Raw genomic sequence first — 20,229 nt, forward strand, 5'->3', positions numbered from 1 at the left:
ACACTCTTTTTTATTTATTAGTCTTTCTTTTAGTTGAATTAATTTTCTTTTTCAAGTAAAGATTGTTTAGTTTTTTAACTATATGTTGATATATAACTCAAAAACTTTTTATTAATAATAATCAGCATTTGAAGAAACAAGAACATTGCTTGAATTAATTTGGCATACTAATCTCCAATAAAACTCCAATCACTCTCTCCATAATTCATCTACAAGCCAAAGCCAAAGCCAAAATTACATGAATAAAACGGAAAGCCTTTTAGGGCTCATACATACATTCTTACATACATAATACATAACAACAGTGTCTAGGGAAGGTTTTCAGGAACTTTTCAGTTATCATCATCTCTTGTATCTTTCTGGGCTTTTGGGGTGGTACCGTTGTTGCCTTTTTATCATTCTTCAGGTATGGTAATTAGCATACTTGAAGTTATAATAATTGCCATAATGCATCAGATTGCAATTGCAAGAGAAAATGCATTTTCCTATTTGTGTAAAATCATAGGATGTCCTAATATTACTATTCCTAACTCTGATGAAAGTGTAAATAAAAAAGATTGATAAAACATAGAAGTACAAGAGTTGTAGTCAATAAGTCTAGTGAGAACAAAAAATCATGTCTTTGTAAAGTCAAAACAACAACAGAACAGTTAACATGCAAACTATGATTTTCCAGTCCAGCACCATACCAATTTATCTGATATACTAGGTGGAGCCAAAGAAACTGAATTGTCAGTTAAAGTCTCAGAAAACCTTGACAGTTGTGAGCTACTTCGAGGCCTTGTTTCTGCACTGTGAGGACGTAATGATGTCAATGCTGATTGGTTTGATGACAATGCTCCAGAGGCTAATGATGGCCTAGAATTTGAACCCCGTGAACTTGGAACAGGTTCATGCCTTCTATCGCTAGTTGTAGTTGATGGTCGAGTACCACTACCACCATCACTTTTTGGAGACAATGCTAACGAGTTCCATGCATTGCCTGTGGATCGATTTCCCCGGTTATTAGTCCCCCTGTATGAACAAATAAGCTACTTTCAAATCCTATAAAATTTTCAAGATAGGATAAGCAAAGAAAGTACATTACAATGTAGCATGTGCAATCTTTTTAAGTGCCTGTTTTTCTAGTTGTTTTATGAAGGATTGGAAGATTTATATGTATGAATGTATAAAGAAATTGATATGTTACTCACTTGGGAACAATTTCAGCATTTGGGTCCAATCCATGATTTTCCAACCTAACAACAATGTTCAGCAGTAATGTGAGACATCAAAATGAGAAATTCAATATTGGGCATGACTTATATTTGCAAAAGGATACAATGGAGAGTTGGAGACGTCATTCTTGAAATGTATTTCCGAGTTCATTCAAATAATAATGCAATATCCTAGAGCAAGTCACACAATTGAAACATCAAAAACAAAAGAGAACACTTCAAAACAATGTTATACTATTTCAAGCAAGTAAACCAATCGGTATTGATTCAATAAAATTGTAAGTGTTAGGATCTAGGTAGCCGCTGGAGGACCGGGGTTGGACCGATTAGCGGTTCTCACTCGAAGGGTGGTGGTTAATCCGGTTAGAGATTAGCACCGGGGTTTCAATACTACACAGCCTGTCACAAACCCTTGAACTAGGTTCAAGTGCGGAAGAGGTTTGCTTTCAGGTTGAAGCAGCACACTTGTATAATAGACAGAACCGGTTTAGGATGATGAAGGTTAAAGAGAATGGTGGGTCGGTTTCGGTAACATGGTGATTCGGCTTAGATAAGGTTAAGTAGGTTATAGTGGTACGGATCGGTTAGATAATGGAACCGACAGAAAGTAAATGACAAAACAGATTTTATGGATGTTCGGAGATAAAACTCCTACGTTACCCCTTCCTCTCGAAACCGCGAGAAGGATATTCACTAAGGAATACAAGTACAATCCGATCGAGACTTATTTCCTGCTCGATAACACTCTTACAATTTACACCGAAATTGTAAAACACACACTTTCACTTTAGCACTTTAGGCTTTCTAGAACAACACAGTCTTATCACTTGTATAATAAATGCTCTTAGAATTTCTCACTTGTCTCACTATATGTCTGTGTTACTTGTGTGTCTCTGTATATCACTCATTTACTCTTCTTCAAATGCCCCTTTTATAGGTGAAATATGCCAACGGTCATATTTCACTGCCTTGAATCTGATTGGCTGAGCAGGGGTGCAGATGTTCAGTGATTCAGAGATTCAGACCTGCGGTCGTTTCCTCAGACCTGATGGTCAACCTCAGACCTGGCAGTCTGTTCTTCCGGTATGTAAGACAAACCCAGCAGGTTTGTCTTTTACTCAATGTAGACACTGTCTGTTAGGCAGTTGTCTGTACTTGGAAGATCTCCTTTCTGACTTATCCTGAAGTGGAAAGATCCTGTAGGACTGTCTTTTGCAGCCTGCAGACTTTCCTCAGACTTGTATGGATATGGAAGTGTTCAGTCTGTTCCTTTGGTATCATTCTCAACAGATACCTGAATTGTCTTCTTGTACTGGTCGGTCATTCGACTTAACCGGATGGCTTTCGGTATGGGTGATATAACCGGACTTTTTCCGGTTATTCCTCTGCCTTGTGGCTGGTCGGCTGTCTGATGTTTCCGGTTTTAATCTTTGGCCGACCCTTTCTTTGTGCGGTTATATTCCAAGTGTTCCTGGTCGGTTTAATGACTTGACCGGCTAGTTTTCTTTAGCCGGTTCTTTTGTTGGTCCTGTTCCTTGTTCCTGCATGGAATATTTATTTAAGTTAGGTTTATGTGAACCGGTTTAATTTTATCTAACAATTTCTCCCTTTTTGATTATTTTATTTAAAATTATCAAAATCATGTAAGTTTGCAAACGTAGGCCGGTTGTTTTGTTTGTCCGGATTTTTGAAACTGACTTAGGAGAATTTTTCGAAAAATTTTGAGAAAAATTTTGGTTTAAAATTATCTTTTATCTTATCAATTTCTCCCTTTTTGATTATTTTATTTAAAATTATCAAAACCAAGTAGAGATGCAAAAGATGGCCGATTTCAAAAATAGCTTTATATATATGATAGATAACCGAAAATAATATATAGGAATACTAAGACAAGTGAAGGAAAGAGGGCCCCTATTCCGAGTCCGAGAAGTCATATATGTTCCGCTTTTTCTTCGATGGTTGCGGTCGACTTGCCGATCCGGAGGCTCGTTGTTTTGTGGGCCGCCGATGTAGGTGCACTTCAGCTTCTTCTTCGATGTTAGTAGCCTGATCCGGTGTACTCTCGATAACCGTTTCAGTTACCACATTCAGCAAGTCGGCCACTTGAGCTTTCGTCGAGGATTCTCTTTTCCGCTTTGCCGGTATCGAAGAGGCAGAGGTTTCCTTCTTCTTTTTGTTAGCGGTTGCATAGCCTTCTAGCCTCTGACTTTCCCTTTCTAACCGCGCAGCATCCTTCGCAGCTTGAGCGGCTGCCTTCTTTGCAAGTCCCGGGAACTTGGCCTCTGCCCTTCGAATTCGCTCGGCTTCCTCTTCGGTAAGTTGCGATGGTCGCGGTGCCTCCTTCTCTTTTCTTGCTTCGTCGTCCAGCGCATCCTGGACCTTCTTAGCCGCTCGGGCATCGGTCTCCACAGCCGCGGCATCCGCATTTATCTTAGCATTCAGCAGTTCGGCAACTTGCGCTGAGAGCGCCTTGAGTTCGGCCTCGAGACCCTCATTTTTCTTCTCAAGTTCGGAGACCCGTCCGAGTGTTGTGCTGACCAGGTCCCCAGCAACCTCCGTCAATCGTTAATCGGTCTCTCTTTCAAGCCGGTCAAAGTTTTCTTTTAACTCGGAAGTCCTATCTTCTAAATCACGGTTCGCCGAAGATGTTTGCTGCGCAGAACCGCTTCTTCCCATTGATCATCATCTATTTCTGAGAACCGGTCCTTTGTTCTTTCTAAAAGTTGCCTTGTAGTGTTGGCGAACTTGAGTGCCGAGCAAATGGTTCTTTGGAATTTCTCCTTCAAAGGGAAAACCTCGGAGTCTTCAAACTCTTGAAAGCGGCTCTCAACCCATTCTTTTGTGAAGCCCGGTTCGGAGACTTCCGGTTGTGTAAGTGGAGATTGCCCGGTGAGAGGAGGGTCCGCCCTTTCATCGGATTCCTCCGTTGCCGAATTCGCCCTTGGAGGTGTTGGACAGTGATCTGGACTCGTATCGATCCGGGGAGCTGTATAGACCGGTATTTCCCTTTGAGCGTACATTGCCTCCAGCCGGTCAATTTCTTGGATGAGGTTTCCTTTGGCTTTTTCAAGCCTTTCCAACACCATCGGTGTTAAGGTGTCCTCCTCTGATGCTTCCTCTTTGAACTTCGCCGTAATCTTCCGGATGCGTATGGTTAGCTTCCGTAGCTATGCTCGCGGTCGTAAGAGATAGGTTCGGTGTAGGACCTCTTCAATGGTATCGGATTTTGTGAGATCCATGACCACGTCCTCCACTTCCTTCAGTCTTTGGATGCATTCTTCGTCTGTGTAGCCCGGTAGGATGTGCCTATACCGTTTGCCGAACCGGTGCTCGTTCCATTCCAGGTATATTTCGTCAATCGTCTCGGCTCGCTGTTTAGTGCCCTTTAGAAGTTTGAGCGCTATCCTATCGGCCTCTGCCTCTTCGTCCTCCTCGTCCTCTTCGTTACCTCTTTCATTACCGGCTTCTTCACCGGCATCTTCACCATCCTCTTCACCACCCTCGGTGGTCTCAGGGTTTGTGCCAGGGCCGACATTATCGGGGCTCTGGCCCGAATGCTCCTCTTCATTGGCCGATCTTTCGTCATCGGTCTTTTCGGATTCGGTCCTTTCAGAAGTGGAGGCCGACTCTTCCTCCTCCGTTGGCGGTGGCGGTTCTAAGAAGACTATTTTCTCTTTCCCTTTGCTCTCGGCATTTTCTTTGGCTGGGGCCGCTTTCTTGTCGGTTGCCTTCTTTCGGCCACCTGTGGAACCGGGGGCCGGCTACTTCCTTTCCAGGAATTGTTTGGACCGTATCAGGCTTCTTGAGGAGATGGTGACGTTGGGACCGATGTTGAGATTATGGTGAAGGAAGATCTTACCGAGAGGAACGGCGTATCCCCATGACCGGTTTGAGTCCGGTTTCTCCATTTCCATCAAATTGTGGAACACTGCCTTTGCCAAGTTAACCTTTGTTCCTTCTATCAGGCCGACCAGCATCCTGATTTTATCCTTGATTAGGCTGTTGTAGTTTCCTCCCCTTGCTAGAATCGCCCTTGCGAAGATATCACAAATTGGAATATACTCCGGTTTCAACGTTGATTTGCTACCGGATACTTTTATCGGCTCCTTAGTCGCCGAGAGTATCTGGCAAGCTGCCTCAAAAGTCTTAATCTCTATGTCTGTCGTTGCATCCTGGCCGGTTGTTGGAAGGCGCAGGCTCTTTGCCACCGATGCCTCGGTGAGCTTTATTTCAGTACCGCATACAGTTGCGGTGATCTTATTGTTGGAGATAGTTGCGGTATTGAAAAATTCCTTAACCGCATCCTTATATAGAACATGAGGACCGCCAAGAAAATATTCTAGACCGGTTTCGGTTACCCGGTCAATAACCACTTTTGCTGCAGGCGTGCCTTTCTGTCGGATTTCCTCGAAATCCACCTGAGTCAAGTGATAAACAAGGCCGAATCGCGTCCCATCTTAGACAGTTTGAGAAAGTTTGAGGAATAACCGCTTCAGAGAGTTTGAGAGCTTAGAGAGAGAAAGTAGATTCGCGTGAGAATGAAATAAAATGGCCGAGAGTCCCTTTTATAGGTGCGGTTTGGAAGCCCAACCGTCCCATCAACATTGGGCGGGAAATTTCCCTCCAACCCAAATGAGCGGCAAACCATGGGCGGGAATGGAATAGGCGCCAATCCATGGGCGGGGGTTTTGAGTGAGAAATTTCCCTCCAAAACTTTTGCTTTCGCCATTGATGATGCAATCCTCTTTTGAGACCGATTGATGCTGCGGTCTCTAAATTTAACCGGTTATTTAGAGTGAGCAGAGTTTTGCAATATTTTAAGTTTAAGCGGTTTTTCTTTGAAGCCGGATAGGAACGCAGTTGTTTTGATAATGTTAATCGGTTACTTAGATGTATATTCAAGATGTTTAAGAGAACTCGGTCATTTAAACTGAAATGAGATTGTATTCAAGAAGCCTTGCAGAAGGAAAACCGACAAATAGATTGAAATAAGCATAAAAATGGAAAAATACAGCTTATGGAAGAAACATTCTGGAAATCCTTTCCTCCACCGAATCCTTGTCAAGGATGTTCGAGAGTGAAGCTGGTGTACTCGGTCCAAACTCTGGCCGGTATGTCAGAATTAGTTTGCTGATGTGAGGTGCATAACCAAGACCTTTCTTGGTTATCACCATGGATTTCAGACGTTGGAAGATGACCGTGGACCAGTTGATGGCCTTTTTGCTAAAGATGTTGGTCATCATGGTGTAGGTGTTCTTTGAGTACCGCTGATTAGGAGACTGACAAAGAATGGACCGAGTGACAATCTCAAAAAGAAGTTGAGCGTGTCTCCCCAGAAGGTTTTTGGGCCCATGGTCTTCCACTGGTCCATGGTTCCAGAAAAGAGGAGTGAGTAATAGAATTCGTCAAGCCCCTCCAGAGGTGGAAAATCAGAGAACCCTTCTGTGGGCACGTTGAATAGGGTGGCGAATTCGGCTTCATCGAGCCAGAATGTGTGGTCCCTCACCGTAGAGACAATGTAATTGCCCCTGATGTAGGCGCTTCTGAAGAACGTTTTAACGTCCTCAGTCAGAATCTGACCGGATTCTTCGAGGAACGGTCGAAGGCCGGTAAGAATGAGGGATTCGAACATGAGTTCCTTTGCGTGCAACCCGTCCCATTCCTCCATACATGAATCGAAATCGATGCTTAAAAATTTCCCAAGGTTCGGCTCGGCATGATTACGGTTTTGAGAGAGATAGAATTCAATTCAAGAGATTTCAGAAGTGATATATGTGTTAGGATGTGTTGAGTTGAGTGAAGGATGGCCCTTTATATAGGATCGGTTTTGAAGGGAAAACATTATCTTTAATTGTCAGTTTTGTTTTATTAGACAAGAGAATCTTTATGTTTCCAATGTTTATTGGGAAGAAGCAGATTGCGGAGCTCGAGGTAGGTATTAGTTGAGAAGTAACCAGGTTGGTTAGATAGTAAATGTTCAGGTGGTTGGGGGTTATCTCATTAATTAAGGATTTCTCTTTCATTAATTGCATTAACATAAACGCGGTTAATCAAAAGAGACCGAACATAACATAGATAATACCGAAAAGGTCATGAATAACACCGAAGTGAGCATAAGATCGAAATAAACGTAAGTAATGCCGAAGAAAATATGGATCAAACCGAAACGATCAAAGATAGGTTGGATAAAGATACACCCAGTGCATGAGACAAAACGACCGGGTGCAGGAAGGAGTGACTCAGTGTGCTTGGAGTTGACGACACCGGTAGGGTTGTTATGGCGGTTCCTCCTTCTCCAAGCTCTCTCGAACCGCTCATAGAATGAGTCGGTTATCTCTTTGGTCATTACTTGAGACTGGTTTAGACCTTCGCCCGGACAGGTCGGAACACCAAGTTCGACTAGTAGGCAGCTTAGTTGTGGAATCAGGCCGACTGTTCGCACCCCAATCATCCAGATTAGAACATCAAACAGGACCCTCGACCAGTTTACCGGTGTACCGGTGGTGATGGCTGCCATCATGTTGAAAGCCGTTGTGCAGTAAGTGTTTGTGACATCTCTTCCCAAGATGCTTCTTCCTATCACATCGTTGAGGAGCTGGTACTCAGCTCTCAATAGTGATTTACTGCCATGATCATCAACCGGTTCGTTTGAACGTGCGAAGGCGATGGAAATTTCGGCCTTGACATCGGCCGGAACGTTTAAATCTGTTAATCCCTGCTTCGGTAAGCTGAAGCACCTAGCGAAGTCGTTCTCGGTGAAGTCAAAAACCATACCTCCTACTTTCGATTGATTGTGAGTATCGAAATGAGGAGTTCCTCTGAACACCCTGGCATTATACATGAATTCCAGGACTGACTCAGAGTATATAGTTTGTTTATCATCCAGGAAGTACCGAAGACCAGTATCTTCCAGCGATTTGATTACTTTGTACACCTCATAGTGTTCGGTGCTCAAAGCAGATTGGAAATCAACTTGAAAGATGTTGGGAAATTGAGACATTTTTGCCTTAGTGAGAGAATGTTCTTTTGTCTTGTGAATGTTTTGGTGAATGTTTGTTTCTCTTAAATACTAGTTTGGGGAGTATCCTAATGTCCAGGTATTATATGTGATGATATCTATTAACTGCAGGATAAAGGATATTGCATGAAATAGGTATGTTTGCAGTCTAGGATGTTGGTCATAGACCTGGACAGTGAAAGATATCATCAGATCTTCACGTCTTTTTAGGTGCGACCATTTTACTTTGAAAAGGCAGTATTTCAGAACAGATATCTTTAAACACTGATAGTTATTCCATTTCTGTTTGAAATTCAAATGATCTAGGATAACCTGCTTCCGAACCGGTCAGTCATCAGTTGTTCATCCCGATGCGGTTATTTGGTGCATGCACCAAGTAGCCGGTCGGTTTACTCTATCTGATAAACTGAGCGGTTCTTCCATAGGTATCTTGAAAATTTGAAGTCCAACAGTTTTGGAGGAATCACCGGTTTTATCTGTCTGAACCGGTTTCCCTTTAAGCATCCTTAGGAAGGATCTGACTAATGTCGGTTAAACCGAGAGTAAGTCTGAATTGAGAGAACTTAGCTTCCTGTAGAGGCTTCGTGAAGATATCGTCTACTTGTTGGTCAGTCGATACGTATTCCAGCCGGATATGCTTCATCGTGACATGTTCCCTGATGAAGTGGTGCCTTATGTCAATATGCTTGGTCCTAGAGTGGAGAACCGGATTGTAAGTTATTGCTATGGCACTCGTGTTGTCACAGAAGATCGGGGATTCTTCGGCTGTGACACCGAAGTCCTTCAGCTGTTGTTGTATCCAAAGGAGTTGTGAACAGCAACTTCCTGCCGCCAGGTATTCAGCTTCTGTAGTAGATGTGGCCACCGATGTCTGTTTCTTGCTATGCCATGAAACAAGCCGGTCACCTAGGAACTGACATGTTCCGCTGGTGCTTTTTTTTGTCAATTTTACATCCTGCATAGTCTGCATCTGAGTAACTCGTTAGATTAAAGGACGAATCCTTTGGATACCACAAACCGACATCAGGTGTGCCCTTTAGATACTTCAGTATCCTCTTTGCGGCTGTGTAGTGGGATTGTTTTGGATTTGCTTGAAATCTCCCACACACACCGACTGCAAACAGAATGTCCGGTCTACTCGTTGTCAAGTATAGGAGAGAACCGATGATGCCCCGGTATGCGATCTGGTCTACCGATTGGCCCTCATCATCCCTGTCCAATTTAATCGATGAGCTCATTGGAGTAGCCGCTGAGGAGCATGTGTCCATTCCAAACTACTTTAGAAGCTCCTTGGTATACTTAGGTTGGCTTATGAAAGTTCCTTCTTTGAGTTGTTTAACCTGAAGACCTAGAAAGAAGCTTAATTCTCCCATCATGCTCATTTCAAATTTGTAAGTCATCATTTTTGAAAATTTATCACACAGCTTAGGATCGGTGGAACCGAAAATGATATCATCCACATAGATTTGAACAAGTAGGATATGTTCCTTCTTTTCAAATTTAAACAACGTTTTATCCACCGAACCGATGGTGAAATCATGTTGTAACAGAAATGCGGTTAATGTATCATACCAGGCTCTAGGTGCTTGCTTTAGACCGTATAAAGCTTTATTTAACCGGTATACATGGTTTGGAAATGCAGCGCTTTTGAAACCGGGTGGTTGCTCAACATACACTTCTTCACGTAATTCACCATTTAAAAATGCACTCTTAACATCCATTTGAAAAACCTTAAAGTTTTTGAAAGTAGCAAAGGCTAGAAAAATCCTAATGGCTTCAATCCTAGCTACAGGAGCAAATGATTCTTCAAAATCAATTCCTTCTTCCTGTTTGTAGCCTTGAGCCACTAATCTGGCTTTGTTCCTTGTGACCAAACCGTCCTCATTGAGTTTGTTTCTAAATACCCATCTTGTTCCTATGACCGATTGATCTTTCGGTCTAGGGACTAGGTACCAGACTTTACTACTCTCGAACTGGTTTAGCTCTTCTTGCATCCCCAAGATCCAATCCGGATCTGACAATGCTTCATCTATTCTTTTCGGCTCAATCTGGGATATAAACGCGGAATTGAAGTATTCCTCTAGATGTTGACGCCTAGTTCGAACAGGTTTTGAAGGGTCACCTATAATTTGCTCGGGAGGATGTTTACTGTTTCTACTGAGGTTCAGTTCAGGGATGTCTACCAAATTACCGTTTACTTGATCAAGGCTAGATGCGTCGGTAGGCTGAACAAGATTGTCAGACCGACCGACTTCCTCGGATTGAACCGAAGTGTCAGCTTCCTGTTGAGGGACAGCTTGATCCGGCTGGGTTTCAATGTTACCCATTTGGTCATGGACAAACCGCCTGAAAACCGGAGTCTCATCTTCACTATCAGAGTGGATATTGTTGTTTTCCAATCTGTTGTGTAGATCAAAGCATGATGCAGTATTACTTTCAACCGATTCATCGAAAACAACGTGAATTGTTTCCTCCATGGTTGAAGTTCTATTATTATACACTCTGTATGCTTTACTATCTGCTGAGTAACCTAGCATGATCCCGGTATCGGTTTTTGCATCAAAAACAGAGAGTTGATTTTTTCCATTTATATGTATATAGCATTTACAACCGAAAATCTTGAGGTGCTTAAGTTTGGGAACTCTGTTAAAATAAACCTCATACGGTGTTTTGTTGTGAAACTTGTTTATTAAAGACCGATTTTGTGTATAACATGCAGTGTTGATAGCCTCAGCCCAAAATTTTTGAGCAATGCCGGAATCGGCTATCATGGACCGTGCGACTTCCTTGAGAGTCCGGTTTTTTCTCTCGGCCAGGCCATTTTGTTTAGGAGTCCTAGCACTAGACAACTCGTGTCTAATGCCGGATTCATTAAGATATGCGGTTAATGTACTATTGGTAAATTCGGTACCTCGATCACTTCGAATACTATTAATGCGAGTTGATTTTTCATTTTGCAAGCGTTTAAGAAGTGTAATTAGGTTTGATGCGGTTTCTCGTTTAGATGGTAGAAATATTACCCATGTAAATCTAGAATAATCATCAATAACTACCATAGTGTAAAGCATACCTCCTATGCTAACGACCTGAATCGGTCCAAATAAGTCCATATGAAGAAGATCTAAGCATCGGCTAGATTGGATATTTCCTTTACTCTTAAAGGTTGACCTAGTTTGTTTACCCATTTGACATGCTGAGCAGACCTTATCCTGATTAAATACTATATCAGGAATACCTTCAACTAGCTTTTTACCGCGAATGTAGTTTAAAGTTTTCATGTTCAAATGGTTTAGTCTCTTATGCCATAACCAGGTTTGATCAGTCTTAGCTATCATGCATATAGGTTGTTCTACTTTAGTTTTCCAGTCTACCTTGTAAATATTACCTATCCTATTTCCGGTTAGTAGTATAATACCTTGAGAGTTCTTAACTAAGCATGCATGTTTAAGAAATTCTATCGTGTATCCAGCATCACACATCTGACTAATGCTAAGAAGGTTAAAACGTAGGTTTTCAACTAAAAGTACATTATCAATAGTTAGGTTACCATGGACAATCTTACCCTTGCCCACAGTTCTACCTTTAGAGTTATCGCCGAAGGTGATTAGAGCGCCGGTTTCTATTCTGATGTCGGTTAACAAGTTGTTGTTCCCGGTCATATGCCTGGAGCAACCGCTATCTAAGAACCATTCAGAGTTTCCTAGCCGTTTCTTTGGATCCTGCAAAATGTACATATTTACAACTATTTGGTACCCACATTTACTTGGGTCCACATGCGATTAGTCCCTTCGGTATCCAAACCTTGATGAACCGGACAGTCTTCTTTGCTAAGGTTTTAACCGTCCTTTTGGCACTCGGTCTTGTGTATCTCGGTTTTTCTACATAGGTCTTAAATGGTGGTGATCTTTGGTTTGACTTATGCGGTTCAGGATAGGTTTTCATATATTTGAGGATTTCGGCTTTTCTTTTCACAGGGTCAAGCCATTTCTCAGAGTCGGTTGGACCAACATAGTCGTATTTTAGCTTTTCTTCCCTATAGTATGCGGTCAACTCTTCTTCAGCGGTCCAGGAGCTTTTAAGGAATCTTATAAGGGGAAGGTTACTTCTTGTAAACCTTACTTTCTCTACGGGTTTTTGGACCTTGGAGCTATCTTCTGTGTATCCTAGGCCGAACTTGCAACGGGGATGTCTGTAATGACTACACATTTTCTTTACTATATCACTAGATCTCTTATATGCAGCCATCTTATATTGGAGTCGGGCATTTTCTTCCTCGGTTAGTTCTCTAGCCGGTTCACTGGATTGTTCGGTCTTAGGATCTAACTCGGTTTCTAAGGTATGGGTATCATCAGGTTGTACGACCTCCGGTTCGGTTATAATGGGTACCTCTGGTTCTATCGGAATGGGTATTATAGGATCGGTTCTAATGTTGAGGTGCTTAGGCAGCATGGCTAGTAAGTTCCTATATTCTTCTACCATGTCATTCAATGCATTGTATAATTCATCTTTAGTAAATTCATCACAAGGAGAGTCAAATACCTGTTCCTCATTTGCCATGAGGCATGTGAGTTCATCATCGCTGTCACTGTGAGCCCACAAGCTTCCTCCATCATCGGCTATCAGTGCTTTCGGTACCTCACTTCCTTCACCGGTTTGTTGATAATTGTTTCGGTTATCTTGGTTATCCGGTTTCTGGGTATCCCTCCTCGGTTTCCTGCATTCCCACTTGAAGTGTCCCAAACAATTGCAGTTATAACACCTTATATTGGATTTATCACCATAGTAGTTGTTTGTCAGTTGGCTTCTTTTCATGAACCTCCCAAACTTTTGTGCGAGCATAGCCATGGCATCCTCGGTGAACTGTTCGGCGGTTCTGATCGGTGCTGGAGCAAGAGCAACCGGTTCTATGGGTGTGATCAATGCTCTGGTTGAGGTTGAGGCCGAAACCTCTTCTTCAGTTCTAGATCTCATTTCAAACTCATATGCCTTAAGATCTTAGAATACATCGTGTAGCTTCATCTTGTTTAGGCAGTTTGATTCCCTCATTACCATTGTCTTTATGTCCCACGCACTTGGAAGAGATCTCAAAGCTTTCATGATGACCTCCTTGTTATCATACCTCTTTCCAAGTGTTGCTAGCTCATCTAACACACTAGTGAACCGGTCACTGTACTCCTTCATTGTTTCTCCCGGTTTCATTTTGATGCTTTCAAACTTCTGTGTAGCCACCATTATCTTGTTCTCCTTTGTTCTTTCATTTCCCTCAAAGATCTGGATGACCGTGTCCCATGTCTCCTTTGCGGATTTGCAATCTCTGATCTTGCAGTATGTGTTTCTATCCACACTGTTGGAGATCCGGTTTCTAACATGGTTATCCAGGTTGTTTTTCTTTCTATCTTCAGCTGTCCATTCTTTTTTGTCCTTATTAATGATTATCGGTCCTTCGGCCAGAATGGACTCCATCTCATCATCCAAAGTGATTAGGTGTAGGTGCATGCGTGCCTTCCAGTTGGCAAAGTCATCACCTTCTAGCATTGGAGGCCTATCCTGAAACATGCTTGCTTGAGTATTGAAATTAACTGCTCTGATACCAATTGTTAGGATCTAGGTAGCCGCTGGAGGACCGGGGTTGGACCGGTTAGCGGTTCTCACTCGAAAGGTGGTGGTTAATCCGGTTAGAGATTAGCACCGGGGTTTCAATACTACACAGTCTGTTACAAACCCTTGATCTAGGTTCAAGTGCGGAAGAGGTTTGCTTTCAGGTTGAAGCAGCACACTTGTATAATAGACAGAACCGGTTTAGGATGATGAAGGTTAAAGAGAATGGTGGGTCGGTTTCGGTAACCTGGTGATTCGGCTTAGATAAGGTTAAGTAGGTTATAGTGGTACGGATCGGTTACATAATGGAACCGACAGAAAGTAAATGACAAAACAGATTTTATGGATGTTTGGAGATAAAACTCCTACGTCACCCCTTCCTCTCGAAACCGCGAGAAGGATATTCACTAAGGAATACAAGTACAATCCGATCGAGACTTATTTCCTGCTCGATAACACTCTTACAATTTACACCGAAATTGTAAAACACACACTTTCACTTTAGCACTTTAGGCTTTCTAGAACAACACAGTCTTATCACTTGTATAATAAATGCTCTTAGAATTTCTCACTTGTCTCACTATATGTCTGTGTTACTTGTGTGTCTCTGTATATCACTCATTTACTCTTCTTCAAATGCCCCTTTTATAGGTGAAATATGCCAACGGTCATATTTCACTGCCTTGAATCTGATTGGCTGAGCAGGGGTGCAGATGTTCAGTGATTCAGAGATTCAGACCTGCGGTCGTTTCCTCAGACCTGATGGTCAACCTCAGACCTGGCAGTCTGTTCTTCCGGTATGTAAGACAAACCTGCTGGCTTTGTCTTTTACTCAATGTAGACACTGTCTGTTAGGCAGTGGTCTGTACTTGGAAGATCTCCTTTCTGACTTATCCCGAAGTGGAAAGATCATGTAGGACTGTCTTTTGCAGCCTACAGACTTTCCTCAGACTTGTATGGATATGGAAGTGTTCAGTCTGTTCCTTTGGTATCATTCTCAACAGATACCTGAATTGTCTTCTTGTACTGGTCGGTCATTCGACTTAACCGGATGGCTTTCGGTATGGGTGATATAACAGGACTTCTTCCGGTTATTCCTCTGCCTTGTGGCTGGTCGGCTGTCTGATGTTTCCGGTTTTAAGCTTTGGCCGACCCTTTCTTTGTGCGGTTATATTCCAAGTGTTCCTGGTCGGTTTAATGACTTGACCGGCTAGTTTTCTTTAGCCGGTTCTTTTGTTGGTCAGGTTCCTTGTTCCTGCATGGAATATTTATTTAAGTTAGGTTTATGTGAACCGGTCTAATTTTATCTAACAGTAAGCCTCCATGAAAAAAATCATGTTTGATAACAATAAGCATATTATTATTATTCTTTCATTACACTGTACATCTACATATGGGAGGTAAGTGTATATTCCAATACACCGGCCATTTTACACCACCAGAAGATCTCAAAATAAAATAGCATGAAGTCGACTAGCAATGGCTTTCGAAGCTAAGACTAATAACAAATTTCCGCATATTTCTCTTAACATCAGACTCATCTACAGTTTGCCTATAAGTCCAATAAAACTGATTCACAATCTGTATAGTCCTAAATGTCAGCTAACTTACTTGAAGAACTACTACTTAATATATGAAGATCCAAAACAGTTTGTGCACCTCCCTTCTCAAAACTCTAAAGTCTTAAAACTTTCATGTAAACAATCAATTACAAAAAAAAAAATCAAAAGTCCTGCATAATGCTCAAAAAGGTAACAAAAGGAAGATCCAGAACATAACTGAAAAGATGCAACAGATCATAAAACACAAGATGAGTTATTTTGGGTACAATAACATGCCAAAATAACTTTCGAAATGATACAACAATGGTTACAAAAAAAAAAGGGGGCGCAATAGGTTCCAAACCATAGATAAAGATTCACAAGCTATATGATATACACGTCCACGGGAGTGTGCTTGCTAGAAAATCGGCACTATGTTCAAACCCTACATATAAATCAATAACTATCTATAATAATTGATCCTAGTGATCCTTCCTCTGGAAACCTAAATAAGTTGGTATCTATTTCTCACATCTACAATAAAACAAGGAAACCAGAAGAAGCGTTAGGCAGAGAATGTGCTAACCAGATGAGACGCGTCCTACTTGACGCATCCTACGTGATGCACCTGCGTGACGCATCCTACGTGACGCATCCAACCAACCAACCAACCTGCATTCAACGAATCAGGGCGAATCAATGACGTTCTGTAAAGGAAATCAACACAAACAATCATATATATAGGAAATCAACACAAACAATCATATGTGAACAAAATAAACACAAAATATAAACGAATATAGTGAAAAATTTTGCTTCGGCCGTCGTCGTTCGCCGTTGGAGCCGCACTTCGCCGTTGGAAGTTCTTCGCAGCTCTAGGCCATTGAATATAGTGGAATGGTCGACGATGCCTCTTCGATTGGTTCTTCGGCGATGAAAAAGTAGAGAAAGTCTTCTCCGCCACCATTAAGGTTCACGGCGGAGAAGACAGGGAAGACATGGATGAGAGAGAAAATGAATCGAAAATGAAAAAAAAAATTATGACTTTATAGGGTTTAGGGTGCGTCACACAACTGGAGGATGTGTGACGCAGGGGTATAAATGTCATTAATAAAAAGGGGGTCACCAGCGCTATTTAAATTAGTGACCCTCACCAAACGCATTTAGGCCTCTTTTCAGGGTCATTTGCTCAAATTTCACCAATAGCCAAGGTTCTTTTTTACCCTTGCTATTGAATCAAGTATTGATTAATATATTATCTTTATTTTTTTTATTGGCCAATAGCTTCAAAAAATTTGTACTGTGGCTATTTTTGGTAGCTATTGAAACAATTTTTACTAGTGAGAAACATAGAATACTCTCATTTTACATTTTATTCACTTCGGTAAACAACTTATCTTCTCACATATATCATCACATATTTTTTCCTAATAAACCTCTTTTCTCGTGACATTATACTTTTACTTTGGTTGATTAAATATATTAAATCACATTTTTTAATATTTAGTATTATGACTTCACCCTTTGGTAATCAAATATTTGATTAATATTTTTTTAACAAATTTCAATTATTATCGGCCTATTAATTATCGACAAAGCACATCACAATCACACTTATTTAAAGGGTTGTACTTTTTTGTTAGGTTGAAAGTTCAAAACATATATATATCATTTTTAATTTTATTTTTAACCGATTTAAGTTTATGGGCGGATCAACCCACAATCCGAAGTATTCACAACTCTCGACCCGACAATCCAAAACTTTGAAATTAAGCATCATTATATAGAAAGAGGTAAAGAATATTAAATAGAATTTTGCACGTTTCGAAGTCAAAAATTAGATATTAGAGAAGTCAAAGTATTTGTCTGTAAGATATGGATAGCCATCAAATATAATGATAAATTTTTTTGTGAAAAAAGTTATAACTAAGACTTTTGTGGTGCAATACATAGAAATATCAAAACGTTATTTTTGCTAAGAGTTTGGCTAAAATGTTTAATGTCAATTCTGTTCAGATTTGTGCTAATGATAGTTAGAAATCTCCTTCTTTTGATTGCATCAAAAATTTGGACTATGTTACTTAAAAGTGAATTTTTCTACCCTTTACCAACTTTATCGACTCTAATTTCATATTGAATTTCATCGAGCAAATTTGATTTTTCAAGGTAATAGTTGAGGATTTATGTTTTGGGGGAACCTTGATCAATAAAGAAAGGGGAATCTCATCATGTTGCGGAAGGACAGTTCGTTAAAAAAGGAAATTATGATACGATGTTAACAATAATCATTGGCTTAAAATTGGAGGTAAGAATAGTCATTTCGCTTAAGATTGGATGTAATTACTTAACCATATATATATATACCTAAGAAATGATTGACAATATGAAGAGAGATATAAATAAGGAGTCTTTTCCTTTTTAGAGATGATTTTGTACCATATTTAAGTATTTGACAAGATTTTAGTCACAATATAGTGCATGTTGGGACAAGTATTCTTGGATATACAAGTTTAGTTCCCATTGCCGACAGTAATTTATTATCGTATACAAATCTTTTCACAAATGTATATTTGGTAGCCATTTTTACTTATGAAACCATTATGTTTGGGTCCAGTAATTCAAATGTATGACATGTTCTATATATTCTAAATTATTATTTTTTCCAAAAAATTAATAAAATATACACGCACATATATTGTCTCAATCACTCGGTTCCATTTAGTTTTATCTTTTTCTCTATTTATAGAGAGCTTTTCCTATTACTTTAAACATATAGAACCAACTAAGGCTGTCTCTGTCTCATTTTACCCATATTTGTATCATCAGACTAAGTATAGAAGATCATGATGAAGCTTCTCGAGATGGAAGTGATCTCGAAGGAGATGGTGAAACCGACGTCCCCAACTCCCCAGCACCTTCGTCGCCACCGTCTATCCTTCCTCGACCAAATATCTCCCCCAATCTTCATGCCCATGATTCTCTTCTACTCATCGGGCGAAGTTGAAAAGAAGACGAAAGATGACTTGTCCAAGCACCTAAAACAATCTTTGTCACAAATCCTAACACAATACTACATGTTGGCGGGGCGCGTCTCTGAGGACAACCTCCATGTTGATTGTAATGACGCTGGGGTACCCTTCTTTGAAACTCGCGCTAACTGCACGTTATACGATCTTATACACGATCCAGATCCCAATGAATTCAACAAGCTTCTTGCTTATGATTTGGCCGATGTTAAGGACCTGGGCATGGCAGTTCAGGTTAACTTCTTTAGCTGTGGAGGCATGGCAGTTGGTGTTGGGATCTCTCATAAGATTACTGATGCCATGGGCTTCTGTCATCTTATTAATAACTGGTCTGTTGTGGCCTGTGGAGAAGGAAAGATGTTGCCGCCACGGTTTGTTGGGGCAGACATCTTCCCGCCATTAGAGTTGGGAAGCTTCCTACCGAGTGTTGGAATGTTGCCCATAGAGGATGTTGTTGTCAAAAGGTTTGTCTTCCCCACGGACAAGATTACCCAACTTCAGGACTGGTATATAGACATCTTTTTTATGTATCTAATTTTTTTTTTTTTTAAAGTTATAATTGAGTGGTTAAAAGATAAACTAATTATTGCTAATAATTTGGGTTGGGTCCCGGATTACAGTTACACCGAAGACACAATCCGGCCAAGTAGAATTGAGGCTCTTTCTGTGTTCATATGGAGTCGGTTCATGGCAACAGTTGAAGGAGGCGGGGACCCAAACAAGACTTACCTGATAATCCACCCGGTCAACCTCCGGCGACGTGGCAGCAAGACCGGTCCGCAACTCCTGGACGACCGATGCTTCGGGAACATCTACCGCATAGCGATGACAGAGCCCACGAAGGACGATGACGGAAAATACTCGGACGTGGTGCGGAAGATGAGGAAAGCATTAAAGAGCATCGATGACGTGTACGTGGCAAAGCTACAAGAAGGTGGGGATCACCTGGACTTTCTTCAGGAGATGATGGAGTTGTTTCTTAAGGGAGAAGTCATTGCCTTTAGCTTCACTAGCCTTTCCAAGTTCTCACTCTATGAGTCGGATTTTGGGTTTGGGAAACCGGTTTGGTTCGGTTCGTCCCGGTTTGATTTCAATAATCTGGTTAGTTTCATTGATACCCGTATGGAAGATGGGGTCGAGGCTTGGATAAACATGTCGCCCAAGGACATGGCTAAATTTGAGGCCGACAACCAACTTATGTCCTACGTCTCACCGGTCAGTCCATTCTAATAAGGAATAAATATATTTGGGTGTGTAATAATACATATATATATGTCATCTTGGGACAAAGTTGGTCCTTGGGGGCATTCCTTCAACCTTAAGAATAAACTCAATTGTTCATTAATGAATGTACTAGTATTATCTTGATGTGGTGTGGTGTGGTGTGGAATAAATTGCTTCAATATTTTTATTTAAAACATATATATTTCTTTTTTTATTTAGATTTAATTAGCAAGTTAAGTTAATTCATTTTTCTTGGAAAATAATATAACATTTCATTCAATACATATATAGATTAATATAAATTACATTTAAGTTTGTCTTTCTTTTTACAAATTAAAAAACTTCAAAAACATGAAGAAAAAAAACTAGTCTAAATAATCACAACAAATAAAGTTAAACAAACTTATAATAGATTATTATACTCCATTGCCCAAACAAAATGTGAATAATATAGGGGTTTCCCAATTATGTTTGAGTTTGGAAGGATGTTTGAAATTGATTTCAATTGGACGTGAAAATATCGACAAAACAAAATGTGTTAGATATTTGAGATTTTCACATAGAGCCAAGCGAGGTGACAATACCTAAATCGATGTCTAGGGAAT

The 20,229-nt window shown here is 40.8% G+C and overlaps 1 protein-coding gene across 1 annotated transcript; it reads left to right on the plus strand.

The window, feature by feature from the left end:
- Window positions 1–18,156: 18,156 nt before the first annotated feature.
- On the plus strand, window positions 18,157–19,645 carry LOC124915110 (stemmadenine O-acetyltransferase-like). Its single transcript, XM_047455767.1, has 2 exons — window positions 18,157–18,906; window positions 19,021–19,645. Exons 1-2 carry the CDS (start codon window positions 18,218–18,220, stop codon window positions 19,628–19,630), a joined length of 1,299 nt encoding a protein of 432 aa, XP_047311723.1. The 5' UTR covers window positions 18,157–18,217; the 3' UTR covers window positions 19,631–19,645.
- The last annotated feature ends 584 nt before the right edge of the window (window positions 19,646–20,229 follow it).

Source organism: Impatiens glandulifera, chromosome 9 (genome assembly GCF_907164915.1).
Source record: "Impatiens glandulifera chromosome 9, dImpGla2.1, whole genome shotgun sequence".
Classification (NCBI taxonomy): domain Eukaryota; kingdom Viridiplantae; phylum Streptophyta; class Magnoliopsida; order Ericales; family Balsaminaceae; genus Impatiens; species Impatiens glandulifera.